The sequence below is a fragment of the Bubalus bubalis genome, chromosome 7 (genome assembly GCF_019923935.1).
Source record: "Bubalus bubalis isolate 160015118507 breed Murrah chromosome 7, NDDB_SH_1, whole genome shotgun sequence".
In the NCBI taxonomy this organism is placed as follows: domain Eukaryota; kingdom Metazoa; phylum Chordata; class Mammalia; order Artiodactyla; family Bovidae; genus Bubalus; species Bubalus bubalis.
The window spans coordinates 100176775-100199315 of record NC_059163.1 but is presented as its reverse complement, the minus strand read 5'-3'; the positions used below and the strand labels follow the sequence as shown (position 1 = coordinate 100199315).

The 22541-nt window shown below is 40.3% G+C and overlaps 1 protein-coding gene across 1 annotated transcript in view; it reads left to right on the top strand.

The window, feature by feature from the left end:
• The window catches only part of LOC102410404 (microsomal triglyceride transfer protein), a 52261-nt gene extending 39733 nt beyond the window's left edge, over nucleotides 1–12528 (top strand). Inside the window, exons 16-18 of the mRNA XM_006059208.4 lie at nucleotides 7107–7231; nucleotides 10307–10477; nucleotides 12035–12528. Coding sequence (XP_006059270.3) covers nucleotides 7107–7231; nucleotides 10307–10477; nucleotides 12035–12206 — 468 coding nt within the window. The 3' untranslated portion in view covers nucleotides 12207–12528. The remainder of the gene's footprint in view (nucleotides 1–7106; nucleotides 7232–10306; nucleotides 10478–12034) is intronic.
• Nucleotides 12529–22541: the final 10013 nt, after the last annotated feature.

Below are 22541 nucleotides of genomic sequence, written 5' to 3'. Positions count from 1 at the left end.
GTTTTGCCAAGAGAATGCACTGGTCATAGCAAACACCCTCTTCTAACAACACAAGAGAAAACTACACATGGACATCACCAGATGGTCAATACCAAAATCATATTGATTATATTCTTTGCAGCCAAAGATGGAGAAGCTCTATACAGTCAGCAAAAACAAGACTGGGAGCTGACTGTGGCTCAGATCATGAACTTCTTATTGCCAAATTCAAACTTAAATTGAAAAAAGTAGGGAAAACCACTGGACCACTCAGGTATGAACTAAATCAAATCCATTACAATTATACAGTGGAAGTGAGAAATAGATTTAAGGGACTAGATCTGATAGAGTGTCTGATGAACTATGGATGGAGGTTCATGACATTGTACAGGAGACAGGGACCAAGACCATCCCTAAGAAAAAGATATCTAAAAAAGAAAAATGGCTGTCTGAGGAGGCCTTACAAATAGCTGTGAAAAGAAGAGAAGCGAAAAGCAAAGGAGAAAAGGAAAAATATACCCATTTGAATGCAGAGTTCCAAAGAACAGCAAGGAGAGATAAGCAAGCCTTCCTCAGTGATCAATGCAAAGAAATAGAGGAAAACAATAGAATGGGAAAGACTGGAGATCTCTTCAAGAAAATTAGAAATACTGAGGGAACATTTCATGCAAAGATGGGCACAATAAAGGACAAAAATGGTATGGACCTAACAGAAGCAGAAGATATTAAGAAGAGGTGGCAAGAATACACAGAAGAACTATACTAAAAGATCTTCATGACCCAGATAATCACTATGGTGTGATCACTCATCTACAGTCAGACATCCTGGAATGTGAAGTCAAGTGGGCCTTAGAAAGCATCACTACAAACAAAGCTAGTGGAGGTGATGGAATTCCAGTTGAGCTCTTTCAAATTATAAAAGATGATGCTGTGAAAGTGCTTCACTCAATATGCCAGCAAATTTGGAAAACTCAGCAGTGGCCACAGGACTGGAAAAGGTCCATTTTCATTCCAATCCCAAAGAAAGGCAATGCCAAAGGATGCTCAAACTACCACACAATTGCACTCAATTGCTATCCAAGTAATGCTCAAAATTCTTCAAGCCAGGCTTCAACAGTATGTGAACCATGAACTTCCACATGTTCAAACTGGTTTTAAAAAAGGAAGAGGAACCAGAGAACAAATTGCCAACATCCATTGGATTATTGAAAAATCTAGAGTTCCAGAAAAACATCTATTTCTGCTTTATTGACTATGCCAAAGCCTTTGACTGTGTGGATCACAATAAACTGGAAAATTCTTCAAGAGATGGGAATACCAGACCACCTGACCTGCCTCATGAGAAATCTGTATGCAGGTCAAGAAGCAAAAGTTAGAACTGGGCATGGAACAACAGACTGGTTCTAAATAGGGAAAGGAGTACGTCAAGGCTGTATATTGTCACCCTGCTTATTTAACTTATATGCAGAGTACATCATGAGAAACACTGGGCTAGATGAAGCACAAACTGGAATCAAGATTGCTGGGAGAAATAGCAATAACCTCAGATATGCAGATGACACCACCCTTATGGCAGACAGCAAAGAAGAACTAAAGAGTCTCTTGATGAAAGTGAAAGATAAGAGTGAAAAAGTTGGCTTAAAACTCAACATTCAGAAAACTAAGATCATGGCATCTGATCCCATCACTTCATGGGAAATAGTTGGGGAAACAGTGGAAACAGTGACAGAGTTTATTTTTGGGGGCAAAATAAAGTCAAAATCATTGCAGATGGTGACTACAGCTATGAAATTAAAAGACGCTTACTCCTTGGAAGGAAAGTTATGACCAACCTAGACAGCGTATTAAAAAGCAGAGACATTACTTTGCCAACAACGGTCTGTAGTCAAAGCTGTGGTTTTTCCAGTAGACATGTATGCGCGTAAGAGTTGGACTATAAAGAAAGCTGAGCACCGGAGAATTGATGCTTTTGAAGTGTGGTGTTGGAGAAGACTCTTGAGAGTCCCTTGGACTGCAAGGAGATCCAACCAGTCCATCCTAAAGGAAATCAGTCCTGAATATTCATTGGAAGGACTAATGCTAAAGCTGAAACTACAATTCTTTGGCCACCTGATGTGAAGAACTGAGTCATTTGAAAAGACCCTGATGCTCTGAAAGATTGGAGGTGGAAGGAGAGGGGATGACAGAGGATGAGATGGTTGGATGGCATCACTGACTCGATGGGCATGAGTTTGAGTAAACTCTGGGAGCTGGAGATGGAGAGGGAAGACTGGCGTGCTGCATTCCATGGGGTTGCAAAGAATCAGACACGACTGAGCGACTGAACTTAACTGAATTGAACTGAGTTACCTCCTGTGTACTCTTGGGAAGTTACTTCATAGCTTTATACCAGGAATTCCTACCCATAAAGTGAGGTTTTTGGAACAGATGATTCAATTGTTTTATTAGCTTTGTTCTTTGCTGGATAACTCAAGGATTTTGATGTGTTGGGTTTTGTTTTTGAAATCAAAAATTTTAAGATCTGTAAGTGACCTGAAGTATCAGATTTCCTAAAAATTCACCCAAACATCATTGGTTGCAATTAGAAATTAATTCCCTTTCTTTATTATTCTTCATAACAGTTCAGGATAGCTATATATAACAACAACAACAAAAATACTTAATTTTGGGTAGTTTGACCAAATAGTTTGATTTTTATCATGTAAAAGATATTTAGAAGTAGATAGTCCAGGGTTGATATGGCAACCCTAGGTATTATTAGGATGCAGGTTCTTTTTCCATCTTTACTTGTGGCTTTTAACCTCATCTTGCCACCTCGAGATTCTCAGATGGCCGTTGTACTTCCAGCACTAATTTCTCATTCCAGGAAGGAAGAGGGAAGGGTAAGGGGCAGCAGAGTCTGACTATTCTCAAGAACTATCCTACAAGCCCTATCTATTTCTAAAAAAGAAAACCATATGCAAATGGAAGTCCTTTGTTGTGACCAAAACTGTGTCATATGGCTCTCTAGCTGCAAGAGAAGCTGGTAAATATAGTTTTTTTGGTGGTTGTACCAACACGCTGAACAAAACTGTATTTCTGTTACTATGAATGAAAAGAAGAAAACCAGCAATGCCTCTAATACCCCTTAATTCTCAAAATCACACATGAAAAATTGTTCTCAAATTAATCAGAGAACTGCACATCATTACACTGCACATTTCCATTAAAGTATTACCTGGGGAGATAATCTTTTTTTTAAGTCGGGGGGCTGTGGTGGGTCTTCGTTGCTGCACATGGGCTTTCTCTAGGCATGCAGGCTTCTGACTGTGGTGGCTTCTCTTGTTGCAGAGTGCAGCAAGACTAGGCACACAGACTTCAACAGTTGCAGCACATGGGCTCAGTAGTTGTGGCTCATGGGCTTAGTTGCTCCACAGTGTGTGGGATTTTCCCAGACCAGAGATCAAACTGGTGTCCCCAGCATTACAAGGTTGATTCTTAACCCCTGGACCACCAGGAAAGTGCTGGGGAAATGCATTCATAATGAAAGAATCTCTGAAGATGTCCTAAGAGTGCTGAGAAAGTAGTTCACAATTTAAGATGCAGGAATAATCACAGTTCAATATCATCTATATGTACTCACCTTCCCATCAGCAATGCTTAATGTCTGAATCAGATATTAAAGTTGATGCAAACATAAATAGTAATCTAGACCAGGGTTGGGAAACAATTTATGTAAAGGGGAAAAAGTAAATAGTTCAGGCTCTGTGAGACATATGGTCTCTACCATTGTAGAGTGACAATAGCTATAAATGTTATATTAACATATGAGTGCATCAGTGTTCCAATAAAGTTTTATTTACAAAAGTAGTCAGTGGGCCAGGTCTGCCTGCAGTCCATAGTTTGCCAACCCCTGATCTAGATTATCTTTATGGTTTTTCTTTTTAAAAAACAATTTTTTACTGAAGTATAGTTGATTTAAAATGTTGTAAAAGTTTCTACCATACAGCAAAGTGATTAAGTTACTGTATTTTTTTTTTTATTAATTAAGCTAGGGCACCACAGGCATATTCTAAGAGAAAGATCTTCACTTAGCTATTAAACATAGCCCAGTGGCAGTGTATTTTAAATTGAAGTATTTTGCAGATCTCAATTTATTATGGAAATGAGCTGTTTGAGTCTCCCTGGCTCTGCAGAGCGCTCCAGTAATGCAATTCCAGCTTGAGAGGCACATACCACTCTAGGTCAAGTGCTGACATTGCAGGAAATTTTGGCAGTTGAGGGACTGTCACAGCCACCAGGGCAGATGGAATTACTCTGTACTCTCTCTCTCTCTTTTGGCTAATTGGATTACTCTTCAGAGAAGGATGTTTGATAAAGTCAGATTAACAGGGGGATCCTCTTTAGCCAGCAAGGGACATACTTTCCTGAATGGAAGCAATGGGATGAGTTATCAAAACATGCGTGTCTGAGCTATAAGAAACACCTTTAGGACCAAAAGTAAAAGATCAAAGGGGTCCTATTAGCTACAAATACAAAGCTCCAGTATCTTGTTCTTCTAGTTCATGGACAAGAATTAAATATGCACTCTGAGTCAAACAGGACATAAACCTATTGCTGTTTTAGTCACTAAATCGTGTCCAACTCTTTTGTGATGCCATGGTCTGTAGAACACCAGGCTCCTCAGTCCATGGGGTTTCCCAGGCAAGAATACTGGAGTGGTTTGTCATTACCTACTCCAAGGGGTCTTCCTGACCCAAAGATTGAACCCAAGTCTCCTGCCTTGGAAGGCGGGTGCTTTACTGCTGAGCCACCAGGGAAGCCCATAAGCCTGTACTTTATCTTTTTTTGCCATATTTCTTAGAACAGGCCTCCTTGCACAGTAGGAGACAAGTGAGAGTTATGATTCTGTGATAGTCATGTGTGGTAGTAGAAAAGTCTCCCCACTAGAGACGATCTGGATATTCAGTCTAGCTCCACAGGTAGCCTTCAAGCCTCATTTTTCTTTTCAATCTTCAGATATAATGCCAACCATGGAAGATTTGTATGGAAATGAAATGAGATACGAAATATAGAGCTTCAAGGGGCACAACAGATACTCAAAAACCATTAGTTCTACTTATTTTACATCCCTCAAAAATTAAAACCACTGGGCTGTGTGATTTAGTCCCTTTCATGAAGGAAAGCATGGTTTCTCCTTCTACTGGGGTCAGTGGTCTATCCTGAACATATTCGTCTATGATTATATGTAAGAACTCTTCTTTGATCCCTTTGCATGAGAGATGAAATCTTCCCAGAAAGCCAAGGCTCTCCTCAAAACCCACACTGCAGTGGAAATGCTGTCTCCCCACAAAAGGAACATTGTCTAATAGCCGTGAAATGTTCTTTCCCATGGTGCATGGTGTGTTTTGACATCCACGTAATGTATGGTCAGTGGGAAAACCAAAGTCTACATCATAGACCTCTGCTGAGTTGAGTGGACTAACAAGATTATAGCTTTCAAATTGGAAATATAGAATATGATCCAAAGAAAGAAATACTTCTGAGGCAGGGCACACCATAGGGCCCATTTGGAAGCAATCACCATCATGGTACAAATGCAGAATTTGTATCTTGGTTCTGCAGTTCATAGGATGGGGTACAATTTGAACATGATTATTTGGGTTTTTTCAGGATAATTTGTGTTCCTTCATACTAGTTATGATGCCTGAGACAACCCCTGCATCCTTCCACAACCACATTTTGTTCTAGACTTAATGTAGCAATAGGTATTCTTAGGGCTGTTTCCTAATGTGTCCTGAGCTCTGTGTCAAGAATCTCATGTTTTCATCTGAACATCTTTCAGACCAAAGGTAGTTTCATGCCACAATCAGACTTTTTTAGTAAACCTAGTTCTATGACTGAGGCTCTTGCCACTCTTTTTGGAAAGTTGGAGAAAATCCAGGGAGATCAATGACCAACACAATCCTCTCTAGAAATTAAAATTGCAGCATTAATAGTTGATGAAAGCATGGTTTGTTTGGTCTGAGTAGGGCAGTTACATAAAGAAGTTAGCCATGCTGCCAGTTGCCACGAACCTAAGATCTTCGGAGGAATATAAAAATTAAGCGTACTGAGCCTTTTTCGAAGAACTGTTGTCATTTCCAACATTGTCCCTGGGCAATCTGATTCCAGCCCAGCTGAAGAAGTTTTCAGCCAACATCACCCCATCTAGTGTACACAGAAATTGCAAGACTTAAAAAGTATACGCTGGCAATCGGTATAAAACAGTGGGCTTCAGACAACTACAAAGCTGCTGAGGATGGACTGTGTTTGTACATGATTACTGTCACTCTGGAATATGCTGTGTGGTTCATGTTGATCTTTTTTGTTATATTGATGTCATTCCAAACTTCAAACAATAGGGTATTAAGGCTTAGTTAAGTTACCCTGCCTTTCTTTCCCCGCTTTCCTTTCCTAGGCAATTCATAGAATTTGTATACTGCACCAGCAGTTTTTATCTTTCCTTACATTTGCCAGCAACATGCAGTTTACTTTATTTGACACAGCACATAACTACAGACGTGCTAAAGGACTTCTGGAAATCATTTATCCCAGCCCTCATCCCCACCCTAAAGCCAATGCTGGATTTCCGAGGGAGATGGCTTCATTTTTCCTAGTCTGGTGGCTCTCAAATTTGGGTACATCAGAATCACATGAGGTCTTGTTAAAACACAGATCCCTGGGCACCACCCTCAGAGTTTCTAATTCAGTAGTTAGGGAGCTTGCATTCCTAACACGTTCCACAGATGCTCCTGCTACTCATCAGAGAACCACACTTTGAAAACCATATTCCTCCCAAAGTGAGGCAACGGTTGAGAGAAAGCACCTTTCTCAACTGACGCTTTACTTGTTTATTATTTTAATTGATTAAATAATGTAGCATTATCAGTAATCTACTTCCAGTGATCAAGATTAGAATGTGTTTCCCAGCCTAGAGAAAGACTTCAACATTAACACAACTCCAGTGGTATTGCAGGAGGAATGTGCTATTAGGGGCTGGCTAAATTGTGCTGCCACTTCTCCTCCCCTCTCCCTTCACCTTCCCCTTTCCCCTCTTCCTCCTTCCCTTTCTCCTTCTAACTATTATTACATATTTTTGTTTCTAGGAGCTTCAGCTGCAATCTGGACTTAAGGCCAATATGGATGTTCAAGGTGGTCTAGCTATTGATATTACAGGTGCCATGGAGTTTAGTCTATGGTATCGTGAGTCTAAAACCCGAGTGAAAAATCGGTAAGCATTTGTATAGTACTCTATGAAAAGAACCAAAGATATTTCTTTTTTAATTTTATTGAAGTATAGTTGATTTACAATGTTAATTTCTGCTGTATAGCAAAATGATTCGGTTTTATTGATACATATATGTGTTGTTTTTCATATTCTTTTCCATTATGGTTTATCATAGAATATTGAATATAGTTCCCTGTGCTATATAGTAGGACCTTGTTAGTTATCCATTCTATATATAATAATTAGCCACTTCTAATAGCAAACTCCCAGTCCTTCCCTTCCCCATCCCACTCCCCCTTGGCAACCACGAGTCTGTTCTCTATATGCAGAGATATGTTTTTGAAATCCTTTAACCTTCCAACCCCTCAAAATCTATGCTTTTTATTTGTAATCATTAAATCATAGAGTAGGGAGTAACCATGGGAAGTCATTCTTACCATAGATCCTCATGAGCAGGTAGGTATCTAATACAACTTAGAGAAGGATCTTTTTGCTTTTAAAGACATCCATGGACAGCTTGCCCAGTGGGTGAGACATCCATCTTCTCTTGGTATTCCACTTTCAGTTCAGTTCAGTCACTCAGTCGTGTCCAACTCTTTGCGACCCTATGGACTTCAGCACGCCAGGCTTCCGTGTCCATCACCAACTCCTGGGGCTTGCTCAAACTCATGTCCATTGAGTCAGTGATGCCATCCAACCATCTCATTCTCTGTCATCCACTTCTCCTGCCTTCAGTCTTTCCCAGAATCAGGGTCTTTTCCAAGGAGTCAGTTCTTCGCCTAAGGGGGACAAAGTATTGGTGCTTCAGCATCAGTCCTTCCAATGAATATTCAGGACTGATTTCCTTTAGGATTGACTGGTTTGATCTCTTTGAAGTCCGAGAGGGACTCTCAAGAGTCTTCTCCAACACCACAGTTCAAAAGCATCAATTCTTCAGTGCTCAGCTTTCTTTATGGTCCAACTCTCACATCCATACATGACTACTGGAAAAACCATAGCTTTAACTAGACAAACCTTTGTTTTGCTTTTTAATATGCTGTCTAGGTTGGTCATAGCTTTTCTTCCAAGGAGCAAGTGTCTTTTAATTTCATGGCTGCAGTCATAAAATAAGCAGGGTAACAAAATATTCCACTTTAGTAGTTGACAATGCTGTCAGAAAACTTTACTTTTAAGCAAATTATTTTAGCTTATCCCTCTTGTTGAGATTTAAAATCTTTCTTCTTTTGCTGTCTTCAGTGGAGAAAAATAAAAAGATGATCACTTTTGTGCAGAATCTAAGTCTTAAATATTCTGAGTCCTTTAAGTGTATTTATCAGTGTTCATTTTTCTAAACAGAATTTCCTCAGGTCCTTTAGCTTTTTTAATTGATCCATCAGATCAAATGAAAGCATTTTATTTTGACCTTAAAGCATCTTTGAACTAGCATTATAATCAAAAGAATTTTTCTTCTGTTTGTTATAGTATTGAAGAAAAGAAAATGAAAAATGAAATTGATTTTTACATTTTTGGATATTTAAAAATACAGTGGGGCAGAAGTGAGATAGGAGTGCTAAAATTAGATTTTTAAAATTTATTTTGAACAATGGGTGAAAGAATTGAGAAAAATCAAAAGGTAGCACACTTAACATGAAAGATGACCCTCAGGGTTACTGAAAGGAACCAAAGAATGAGAAATGGGAGAAGCTTTCAGAGGGATAAGCAATATAATTTAGGGCCTCCCACCAAATCAGTCATCTTTCTCCTCTTTTTCATGTATTTTCTGGATAGAAGTTTTCCCAAATTAAACTGAGTTGAATTATTTGCAGAAGGAAGTCAACAACAGCAATGCCAAAAAAATAGCTGGATTTTTAAAAGGGACACAATATCCCTAAGTATCTGCCAGTGTCCACATTATAGCCAATTCATCTTTAGTTTTCCATTTGCTCGTTTAAAGATGATCTAAGCCTTTGTTGCGGAGAAGGCAATGGCACCCCACTCCAGTACTCTTACCTGGAAAATCCCATGGACGGAGGGGCCTGGTGGGCTGCAGTCCATGGGGTCGCTAGGAGTCGGACATGACTGAGCGACTTCACTTAATTTTTTCACTTTCATGCATTGGAGGAGGAAATGGCAACCCACTCCAGTGTTCTTGCCTGGAGAATCCCAGGGACAGGGGAGCCTGATGGGCTGCCGTCTATGGGGTCGCACAGAGTCGGACACGACTGAAGCGACTTAGCAGCAGCAGCAGCAGCAAGCCTTTGTTGAGTGTAAGATGTGAGAAGGTATGGTAAAGGATTCAGGGATTTAAATGCTACCACCTCTGACCTACTTTTCACTGGCAACAACAGCAAGTGTGCTTTGAGTAGGACGGCAAACATTGGTAGGTCTATCAAAAGAGTGTAAAGTACAACTCATATTTCATCTGAAGTCTGCAATTAAATTAGAGTGGTCCCAGAGGTAAGCCTTCGAGAATTGTGTATCCTCTTCATTTTCCCCCAAGACTTTATCCTACTCAGTCCAGTCTGTCTAGGTGATCATTGGAGAACCTATGCTATCTGTCCTTTCTGAGCCATGCAATGTACATGCTGTAGGAATTGTTCTTCATGATACTATATATTTTTTAAAAAATATCTTGGCAATCATAGACTTCTGTCACCAAAGACCTTTTAGAGAAAGTAATGAAATGAATTAAAATAACTACATAGAAGCCAAAAGAGAGATAAGTACCAAGAAAATCGTTGTAAACATCCGCTGTCCTCTGGGTGAGCTTAGATTTTAAGATAATCAGGTATTTCTGACTTTCTGAAAGGACCAGATCCCAGGCATCTTTTCCTCTTGGCTCTTGGTATGCCCTTATCAAACATTAATGCCAGATAGACATTTCATTCCCACATTTAGAACTGAAGGCTGGGAGAGGACTCAGAGGGAAGGCAAATTTTCACTGCCCAATTCCTAGAACTATCCAGGCTCTGGTACCAACAGAATTCTAAGCAAATTTAGGTCACCTTTCCAGTTATCAATGTCAGAAATTCAGACCCCATGGTCTGTTAGTTCAGCTCAGTTAAATGTGATTCATGGATTATTTTGCTCAATTTTTAGGGTAAGTGTGTTAATAACTGGTGACATCATGGTGGACTCCTCTTTTGTGAAAGCTGGCTTGGAAATTGGTGCAGAAACAGAAGCAGGCTTGGAGTTTATCTCCACGGTGCAGTTTTCTCAGTACCCATTTTTAGTTTGTCTGCAGATGGACAAGGAAGATGTTCCATACAGGTAAGAAACAGGACTTACAGAATGTTCCAGGGACATCAAGAGTTCACCAGGAACTTGCACCCAATTTTGAGCATTCCACAGAAATTAAAGGAAAATGGTAAAACCCAGTGAGACATGAATTTTCTTTAAGTGAGTAAAGAATAATTGATAAGACTAAAAAAAAAAAAAAGTCAGTTTCTAGCATGCCAAGAAACTATAATGACAAATTCATTTGATTCTGGAGATAATATCATTTTCTAGCCCAGAAATAATTTATCAAGGCAACAAAGAGATTTGATTTAGTGTAAGTTTCCACATAGTTTCAGCAAAAACACTAGATACGTGTTTACTATCAGCTGTTTTCACAGTTTTCTCTTGGATAGAAAGCTCAAAACAGAACATCTGACAATCATTTACCATGGCTTAAAAGCCCAAATGAATTCACAAGTTTTATGTAATCCATATAACAGCAACTTGACCTGGTTTAAGTTTTGGCTCAAGCTTAAGTGTTGGAGATTTTGAATTTTAAAAAACATGCTTTTATTAGAGTACTTGTGTGTGCATGCTCAGTCTCTCAGTTGTGTTCAACTCTTTGTGACCCCATGAACTATAGCTTGTCAGGCTCCTCTGTCTGTGGAATTCTCCAGGCAAGAACACTGGAATGGGTAGACATTGCCTTCTCCTGAGGATCTCCTGAGGATCAAACTTAGGTCTTTTACATTACAGGCAGATTCTTTACCATCTGAGCCACCAGGGAAGCTTCCCTGAGGCTATTAAGCAGTTGTTAATTTATATTAACTTATGTCTAGAATGGACTTCCCTGGTGGCTCAGAAGATTAAGAATCCGCCTGCCAATGCAGTAGACCTGGGTTCAGTCCTTGGGTCAGGAAGATCCCCTGGAGAAGGGAAAGGCTACCCTCTCTAGTATTCTTGCCTAGAAAATCCAATGGTCAGAGGAGCCTGGCGGGCTACAGTCCATGGGATCACGAAGAGTTGGACATGAATGAGTGACTAACACACACACACACACACACATGCATGTGTCTAGAATAAACCTCTATTAACACATTAAAAAGAAAATCAACCTTCCAGTGGTCAAAATGCAGTGACCAGCAGCCCAGGCACAAGGCTAACTGATCTGGTTCCACATTTCACTTGGCCCAGAGCTCTGGGGGTGTTTCCCTGTCAGCATTGTTGGCTTAAACCCAGATGGATTTGCTCCTTACTAAAAGGGGTGTACCCCAAAGGCAGGGCCCCTGGAATGAGGGATGGGAGACATAGCAAGGCCTACAAAGCTTAGAAGCATCTCCAAAAATTTGAGAGGCATTTGGTCCTTCATGCCAGAAAAATGAGTGGCAGGACTCTCATATCCCAGGCCTGTGAAGTGTATCTGTTAGTGGGAAAAGAAATGGGAAGAAAAAAATCACCCCATTTGTGGGAACGAAAGCTTTGATACTGACGCCCTTTCTCAATTGGCTTTGACTCAGAAGCTTGAAGTGTTCATTCAATAACTGGGCTCTGATGGGTGTGGTGTGACTTTAATATGTGTGTGATTTTGTTATTGTTGTTGTTATGCAGGCAATTTGAGACAAAATATGAAAGGCTGTCCACAGGCAGAGGTTACGTTTCTCGGAAGAGAAAAGAAAGCCTAATAGGAGGATGTGAATTCCCGCTGCACCAAGAGAACTCTGACATGTGCAAGGTGGTGTTTGCTCCTCAACCAGAGAGCAGTTCCAGTGGTTGGTTTTGAAACTGATGGGGGCTGTTTCATTAGACTTCATCTCACCGGAAGGGATACGACGTGACATGCCTAAGTATTGCTCTCTGAGAGCACAGTGTTTACATATTTACTTGTATTTAAGAGTTTTGTAGAACATGATGAAAAACCTCACATAATTAAGTTTGGACCTGAATCATTTGATACCACCTACAGAGTCATTCTGAGCCACTCTATGTGATACTTTAGTAGCATTCTGTTTTCCTGCATCTCTCTCAAATCACATTTACTACTGTGAAACTAGTTCTGCCCTAAGAAGAAACCATAGTTTAAAAAAAAAAGACCTACACACACTAGGGGGGAGCACAGTTTTGTTTCAAAAATGTTCAGTCACTGTATGAAGTCCTTGGTAAAATCTTGCATGGCTTGTCTCTACCAAACATGCCCAATCAGGAAAGTGGACCTTTTTGTTGCTGTTTTTACCGGGCATGAGGGAAAAGGGACACAACTTTTAAAGGCTTCTGTCAACTATGTTCAAGAATTAATATTTATCTCTTCTACTGTTAGTTTTATTGAGCATTGAGGTAGGAGGCACACAGGATTGACACGTACCATCTCATCTCTGTGCTGGTCACATCAATTGCTAGAAGAAAGCCTGTCAGGCCTCTGCCTTCTGCCTTACAAAAATGTCAGACTGAGCTTATCAGAATTAGAAATACTAACTTCAGGAACTCCATTTGACTTTTTTTGTGCTGTGTCTCTTTGAGACTTCAGTATGGTCCACTGTCCTGTATAAGGAAGATCCTCAAATAGTCATCATTTTTTATCTTTCCATCAATTGTTTTGTGGTAGAAGTTCCAGTCTGTTGGACTACAGTCTACAAAAGCTGGGAGAACTTAATAATACTTTAAGAAACTGATGGATTTGGATTCTAAAATATGAAATCAAGAAAAGAATGTCTCTATCTGTACAAATAAAAAGAAACATTAAAAGAGATATCTCTTACATCTCCTGTATTGGCAGGTGGGTTTTTTACTACTAGCGATCAGTACTTTACTCTTTTTACTGTTGAATAATATCCCGTTATATAAATATGCCATTTATCAGTTGATATACATTTGGATAGTTTTCACCTTTTCATATGTTAACCATTTTCAAGTATTTACTAATAAAACAGACACATGTGTTAGTGACAGGATCCAAACAGATAACAGGTGCTCACTTGTCCATGAAACACACACACACACACACACACACACACACTATGGGATTTAATGGAAGTTTAAGTAGCCCACCATTAGTTGTAAATTTAAGATGATATGTGATGAAATAAATATGTGGAATTCCTACTGAATTGCTTTTGTCTTCTGTTACTTAGTTGTTGTCGTTCAGTCGCTAAATCATGTCCAACTCTTTGCAACCCCAAGCAGCACGCCAGGCTTCCCTGTCTTTACTATCTCCAGGAGTTTGTTCAGACTAGTGTCCATTGAGTCAATGATGCCATCCAGCCATCCGTTACTTTGAGCACCGTATTTATCTGTTACCGTCACTTTCTGAGCACAGACACACCTACAACGGAGCCTCTACAGCTCTACAGAATAGGCCAGGTGCTCTAATGAGTGGTCAGAACCCTTTGGAAAATACACTGCTGAAAACAGCAACAGTCAGAAGCTTTTAAAAACAAGGTCTAAGCCCAGTTTTTTAAAACTTTGGACCAGCACACTTATTGTGTATTGAGAAAAGAAAAAAGACTAAAAAGCAAGAGGGTTTTGGGGGGTACTGGTAGTGGTGGTGGCATTGGCCTTGGAGGAGACATTCTATAGAGATACTGTTGTTGCAGCAAAAGCAAGTTGATGCCGAGCACTGAGCTCAAGATGTTGGGAGCTAAGAAACCTCGGCTATGTGATGCTTGGCAAATCCCAGCTATTTCTGTGATAACAGCCTGTGTGGTGTGTGTGTGTGTGTGTGTGCAGGCTCAGTCGTGTCCAACTCTTTGTGATCCCATGTATGGTAGCCCGCCAGTTTCCTCTGTCCATGGGATTTTTCAAGCAAAAATACTGGAGTGGGTTGCCATGCCCTCCTCCAGAGGATCTTCCCGATCCTGGGATTGAACCCACAACTCTTACATCTCCTACATTGGCAGGTGGGTTCTTTACCACTAGTGACCAATATTTGACTCTTTTTATGGTTGAATAATATTCCATTGTATAAATATACCATTTAAGAGTTGATGTTCATTGGGTAGTTTTCACCTTTGGTTATCATGGGTAATTCTGTTATGAATTTTTGTGTACAAATTTTTGTGTGAGCATATGTTTTTATTTCTCTTGGGTATATGCCTGGTAGTAGAATTGCTGGGTCAAATAGCAATTCTATGTTTAGACTTTTAAGAATTGCCAAATTGTTTTTCATGTGACTACACCATTTTACATTTCCACCAGCAGTGTATAAGGTTTCTGATATCTCCCTATCTTCAACAACAATCTTACTGCCCTTTTTAAATTATAGCCATCCTAGTGGATGTGAAGTGGTACCTCACTATTGTTTTGATTTGTGTTTCTCTAATGACTAATGGGGAGAAGGCAATGGCACCCCACTCCAGTACTCTTGCCTGGAGAATCCCATGGATGGAGGAGCCTGGTGGGCTGCAGTCCATGGGGTCTCGAAGAGTCGGACATGACTGAGCAACGTCACTTTCACTTTTCACCTTCATGCATTGGAGAAGGAAATGGCAACCCACTCCAGTGTTCTTGCCTGGAGAATCCCAGGGACGGCGGAGCCTGGTGGGCTGCCATCTCTGGAAGCGACTTAGCAGCGAGCATTCTTCAGTGCACTTACTAGTCACTGCATATTATTACGTCTTCTTTGGAGATATGTTTATTCAGATCCTTTGCCTTTTAAAAAATTGGATTATTTGTCTTTATTATTGAGTGGTAAGAATTCCTTGTATATTTGGGGTGTAAGTCCCTTGTCAGATAAATAACTTCTGAATATTTTTTCCATTCTGTGTGATGTCTTTTCACTCTCTTGATAATGTTCTTTGGAACACAAGAGTTTTTAATTGTAGTGAAACCCAAGTAATCTATTTTTTCTTTTGTTGCTTGTACTTTTGGTCACATCCAAGAAACCACTGGAAGTCCAAGGTCACAAAGATTTACCCCTATGTTTTCTTCTAAGAGTTTCCTAGTTAGCTCTAAATCAAATATTTGATCTAGTTTGAATTAATCTTTATATATGATGTGCAGTAGGGGGTCCAAATTCATTCTTTTGTATGTGGACACCTGGTTGTCCCAACAGCATTTGTTGAAAGTATTTTTTTTTCCCCACTAAATTATCTTGACATCTTTGTTGAAAAGCAGTTGTCTGTAAGTGTAAAGGCTCACTTCTGGATTGTCTGTTTTATTCCATTAATCTGCATGTTATCTTTATTCCAGTAGGATACTCTTTTGATTGTTGTTGCTTTATAGGAAGTTTTGAAATTGCGACCTGTGAGTCCACCTACTTTGTTCTTTCTCAGGATTGTTGTGGCTATCCTGAGTCCCTTGAGTTTCCGTATGAATTTTAGGATTTAGCTTGTCAATTTCCACAAACACAGCTGGGATTCTGATAAGGATTATATTGAATCTGTGCATCAGTTCGAGAAGTATTACCATCTTAACAATATTAGATCTCCTGATCCATGAATGTGAGACACCTTTCCACGTACTGAAATCTTTTAAAATTTCTTTCAACGATGTTTTGTAATTTTCAGAGTATAAGTTTTGCACTTCTTTTGTCAAATTTATTCCAAGTGTTCTATTATTTTTGATGCTATTGTGAATGGAATTGTTTTCTTACTTTCATTTTCGAATTTTTCATTGCAAGTGTATCAGATCAGATCAGATCAGTTGCTCAGTCATGTCCGACTCTTTGTGACCCCATGAATCGCAGCACGCCAGGCCTCCCTGTCCATCACCAACTCCCGGAGTTCACTCAGACTCACGTCCATCGAGTCAGTGATGCCATCCAGCCATCTCATCCTCTGTCATCCCCTTCTCCTCCTGCCCCCAATCCCTCCCAGCATCAGAGTCTTTTCCAATGAGTCAACTCTTCGCATGAGGTGGCCAAAGTACTGGAGTTTCAGCTTTAGCATCATTCCTTCCAAAGAAATCCCAGGGCTGATCTCCTTCAGAATGGACTGGTTGGATCTCCTTGCATGCAAGTGTATAGAAATGCAATTTTTTGTATTCGATCATGAATCCTGCAACCCTGCTGAACTCACTTATTAGTTCTAATATCTTTATAGATCCCTAAAGATTTTCTATATAAAAGATCATATCATCTGTAAATAAAGACTATTTTACTTCTTCCTTTCCAATATAAATTGCTTTAATTTTCTTATTGCTTGAATGCCCTGGCTAGAACTTGGAGGCTGAACATTGAATGGAAGTAGTGAGTGTGGACATAGCCAAGATGGTGGTGCTAGTGGCAATGATGCTGGGGGTGAGAGCAATGAGGGATGATAACCCCAGAACGTGGAAGGAGGGCTCAAATCACTTGGTAGTGCTCCAGCTCTATTTTCACAATTAATTTACTTTAAAATTTATGAAAACTTATTTGAAAGCTTAAAACATATTAAAAATAGTCTAAATGTGCTCCTGTACAGGGAGGAGGGACAGAGTTCAAGATGTCTATCCTGTCATTGGGCTTCCCACGTGTTTCAGCTGGCTCCTGACATTAAGAGTCTGTTCTGGACTCAGGTTGATCAAATATTCACTGCACTTTCTGCACTAACTTAGTTGTTAATTGAGATAGTGGGGACAGCAGATGGGTGGAACCGGCAGGTTGTGGCTTGAAATTCCAGGTCTACAATCTGTTGGTTGGATGATTTGGGGCATATGACTCTATTTGTCCTCTTTAGAATAGGTATGATAATCCTATTTCACTGGGTGGTTTGAAGAATTCCTTGAGATAATGAATATATATTGTGCTGAGCACACAGTGCTGCACTTAGTCACTCAGTCGTGTCCGACTCTTTGCAACCCCATGGACTATAGCCCACCAGGCTCCTCCGTCCATGGGATTTCCCAAGCAGGAATACTGGAGTGGGTTGCCATTTCCTTCTCCAGGGGATCTTCCCAACCCAGGGATGAAACCCAGGTCTCCCACGTTGCAGGCAGATCCTTTACCGACTGCGCCACCAGAGCACACAGTAGCATCTGATAAATGTTATTTTCCACTTTAATTAATGTTGTTTTTAGTATTAAAGATGTCATGAGCAATGTTCTTAGTCATCAATGATCAGTTTCAACAAAATGATATTTGTTTCTACTTTCTACTTCCACCTTCCAACTAGTGAGATAGCACAGTGGTCATGCTCCTCTAAATCTATGGCCAGGATATCTGAGCCTCTCACATGCAGCATCCAGAGAGTGGGAAGCAGGGAGGGCAGTTTGGAATAAGACCACATGATTTCTTTACCTTTCTTCAGCTACTACTTAACCAGGATTGGCTTCTCTTGTGTATCAGACTCCTTTACTATCCAGGATTTCTAAAACCCCCAGACGGAGTCAGGTCTGTTTGCAGCTTGAGTGTGCAGACAAGAAGTTCACACTCACAGAGCCTACTGCATGACTGCATATTCTATTTGATGAGGTTAGCTGCTGCTGCTGCTAAGTTGCTTCAGTCGTGTCCGACTCTGTGCGACCCCATAGACGGCAGCCCACCAGGCTCCCCTGTCCCCGGGATTCTCCAGGCAAGAACACTGGAGTGGGGTGCCATTGCCTTCTCCGGATGAAGTTAGAGAAGAGCATAAAAGTTGATATCAATAAAAAGTCCACCATTGGAGGCACAATAACTAATCATTTACCTTCCATAGTGGGATTAACATTAATCTAGAATGAGTTAGTAATCCTTTGCTACCCTCCTATTAATAAGAGTTTAATTTGTTCACAGTTGACTTGGAACGTCACATAAACCTGTATGCTATTTTCATCCTTCTATTTTTACTAAAAAGATTCCTGCCATAATCTTCTAGGATTACATGTAAAAGTTTGGACCTTCTCTTTCCAGAATAGGCTTTAGATTATATTACCTGATTCCTTTGTTGGTGAAAGTGAGTCACCTCCATTCTGTTTTGGGTTACCTATCCCCACTTTTTTAAACTTCTCCCACTCAATATGCTTGAAGATCAACCATGTAAACACAGTCAAAAGTAAGATTTCCATGTGAGATGAATTAAATTATTGAGATATGAAGAGATGTTTATGAGTGAAGATGTTCTAATATATTCCCCAATTATGGAAGAAGACATCACCTTTTCAATAAAATCTGAGAGGACCTTGGTGAAGCCAAAGCACTTACGGGATGATCAGACAGTTCCCAAGACAATTATTTGTACTTCACCAAAGTCTTCCACAGTCTCCCAGTTACCCTTATGATTCATCATTTTATACAGAACCTCTTAGGCATCATGCACTGCTCTAGGCACTTCATAGGTGGCCTATAATTTCATTCTCAAAATAATCCTATAAGGTAGAAACTGTAATTATACACCTTTTCTATATGGAGAACTGAAGCACAGAGAGACTCAGGGCCTTGTGTAAGATCTCATAACCAGTAGAGAACACAGGATTAATCCGGGAGTCTCCCTCTAGCGTTCAAGCACATAATCATTGTCTTCTGCTACCTACCCAGGATTCAGTTTGACCTCCTAAATCTGGAAGTGAGTTTCCTCTCCACACTTAAATTTAACATTTCATTCCAGCTTCAACCACATGACTCTTCACAAACAGCACCCCTCATGTTCCTGCCACATATACTCTCCAAACACACCAACATCCAGCTGTTCCAGTTCCTCATCTCTCACCCTTCGTTCTGCCCAAATGAATCTCCCTAAGCACAGCTTCCATCGTATTTCCTGTGCGTAGAAGCTGCCAATGACTGAGCTACCTGCTTACAGGTACTTAGTACATCTACCACCCACCTGGGAATTAAAAAGGGTGAGCTTCTCAAGCTTAGATCCACACTTGGAGAGCCTTGCCCTAGAGAAAAAGAAGATACTTAAAGTCATAAGAAGATTCCCAGTCTCTTCTAAAGTGTGCAAACTGTATGTGTGTGTGTGTGTGTGTGTGTGTGTGTGTGTTTAGAAAGTCGGGTTGTTGGGTGGGGGAGGGGTTGAAAGCAAGTGTTTGTATCTTAGCAGTGAATACGTATTTCAGCAAATCACAAGGCGCTTCTCATCCCTCAGTCTTCAGGATAATTTTATACAAGTGAAGTGCTAAAATATGAAGTTTCTAAATAAGGTGTTTGCATGTTTTGGGGTGGATGATAGGGAGATATCTGTGTCAAAAGTTTTAAGATTGTTCATGACCTTTTATTAGAGGATTTTGTCTCAAGGAAATCATCAGAGATGCTTGGAAAGATTTGTGTTCAAAGATGTTCATGGCAGCATTATTTTCACAGCCCCAAACCATAAGAACTAAGTGCTTAAAATATGAGATTAAGTAAACATGAAATAAGAAATAAGATATAGATGTTAAAAAACATTCCTTTAAAAATATTGGAAGTTAAAGAGGTAGGTTTATAAATTTATAGAAAAAATAGACTACAAAATAGCATGTAAAATATCAAGTACACTTGCAAGTAATAATATTTGTTTCTGGAGGTATTTTTCTTAGTGATTAAGAATTTTCCCTACTTTTTAGTTTTTAGATTATTTTTACATTTCTAAATTTCCTCAAAGAACATAACATGTACTATTTTTATAAACAGAAGATATCCCAGTAAGTGGTTTGAGCATTTTTAAGCAAACTGTATAGGAGTGAACTTGAATTTTTCAGTAGCAAATGTGCTATAATGGAGAGGTATATTGTAGCAGTTTATATTTCTTTTTTTTGTTAGTAGTTAATATTTCTTGAATGCAACTACAGGCTAGGAGTAATATGCATTATTTCACAATTCTCTCTTTATAATAATATATAATATACCACATATTATATGTATATTATAATGTTATCCTATAATGCTCTATCTAGTGTGTGTTTGTGTGGAATATACATATGTGTATAATAAAACCTGTTTTCACTCTCTATCCAGTAGTACTGAAGGTATATAAGCCTTCAGGGATGATTATACTCAAGGGACAATCTGTTGATTGGGGCAGAAAAAAATATATGTAAGTTTTTGCTATGTCTTTGATGACTATCTTTTCACATCACTTCTGTTGGATAAACTTCCTGTCAAAGGGCTTGGGCCATGCTACTGCCTGACACACTCCTCTCCTTAATGCTCTTCAACAGCTCCCTGCCCTCTACACAACTAAACAGCTGCTTCACTTTCAGTCTCTTGCTATTGCGCTGGTTTTCTGCTTCTCTTCACACCTAGCCCTCTTTGTGCCACGCCTGCCCCATGCTAGGGCGCTGGCATGGATCTCCTCTTTGCAGCCGTTGGCCAGTTTCCTCTTTCAATCTCCATGCCTTCGACAAGGCTTAGACTAAAGAGCTTCATCAGCGTATCAGGCATTCTCACCATGTTTAAAGGCTTCCTGAAATCCTAACCTCTTCGTGAATCAGAATGCCTGGCATTTAGCAGACATTCATTCATTCCTAAAGAACATTAATTCCCTCCATGCTAGAAATACACCAGTGAGATTCTGCCCTCTGAGATTCCAGCATACGCTCAACACGCACATAAAGCACACCCAACAAATCTTTTTTTTTTTTTTTTATTGGAGTATAATTTCTTTCCAATGTTGTGTTAGTTTCTGCTGTACAACAGTGTGGATCAGCTATACATATACATATATCCCTCTTGAACCTCCCTCCCCTCCACATCCTACCCCTCTAGGTCATCGCAGAGCACTGACCTGAGCTCCTGGTGCTATACAGCAGCTTCCCACTAGCTATCTATTTTACACATGATGGTGTATAGTGTATACATGTCAATGAATAAATCTTGTATAGACCATTCTCATTCTAGGTTTTTTCTAGAATCTTTGACCTAACCTACACTAGTCTGCTGCTGCTGCTGCTAAGTCGCTTCAGTCGTGTCCAACTCTGTGCGACCCCATAAATGGCAGCCCACCAGGCTCCCCCATCCCTGGGATTCTCCAGGCAAGAACACTGGAGTGGGTTGCCATTTCCTTCTCCAATGCATGAAAGTGAAAAAATAAAGTGAAGTCGCTCAGTCGTGTCCAACTCCTAGTGACCCCATGGACTGCAGCCCACCAGGCCCTTCCATCCATGGCTAAGAACTAGCTTTAAAATTCCTTCTTTAAAAAGTATCTGTTTAAAAGCACTCCTTAATTAGGATGGTGGTTAAAACAAGTCCCCAAATTATTGGACACTCTTTCCATTGAGAGATGGGACTATGTTTCTGCCCACTGAAATCCGGGCTCTGTGAATGCTTTTCAGATAGAGTAAAAGTGATGCTGTCTCACTCTGAACTAGGCCTTGAGAAATGGGCAGTGTCTGTTCCTGTCTGTTGGATACTCATTTTTGGAACCCAGCCACCATGTTTTGAGGAAGTCCAAGCAGTCCAGGGTTCGATTCCTGGGTTGGGAAGATACCCTGGAGAAGGGAAAGGCTACCCAGTCCAGTGTTCTGGCCTGGAGAATTCCATGGACTGTATAGTCCATGGGTTGCAAAGAGTTGGACACAACTGAGCGACTTTCACTTTCTGATCACTTTTCAAGCTGTCCATGGAGAGGCCCAGCTGAAGAGGAACTGAGGCTCTTGACTGGCTCCAACTGAACTCCCAGCTGACAGCTATTATCAGCTTTCTAGTCATAGGAATAGGCCCTTGTGGAAGTAAATTCTCCCTAGAAGTTGAGCTGCTGTGAAAAGCAGAGCCAAACCTTCCATGCTGAGCTCTGCCCAAATTGCAGACTCACAAGTTAAACACATGAGTTTTGTATTTTTTAAGCCACTAAGTTTTAGGGTGGATTGTTACTCAGCAATACACAATGAGAACAATGGTTCTGGACATCTGGACATACTGCAGTGGATCTGCTTTAGGAGGGCTTTGTTAGGTGGTTAAATTGCCCTGTATAAGAAATAATAGGAAAATAAGAGGATTCCGAGCCATCAAGCTAAGGAGCAGAGGATGAAGAGAGGGAGAGGGCTCCAGCCATACAAAGGATGGGTAAAGCATAAATGAACTCAACAGCCAACAAAATGATCTAGTGCTAGAGATGGGAGGGGCTATTAGGAACAGGGATGCTAGTGCTCAGGTTAAAGGTGTTTGCTGACACAGCTGGCTGCAGGGATGGGGCACCTGCTAATCTCTGTGCCATTACCGTAAGCATTCAACATAACCCTGCCACATGTACACAGTCTCGAGTCTGGAATACTCAGGACAGGATGGGTATACCGCAGTGAAGCTTGGTGG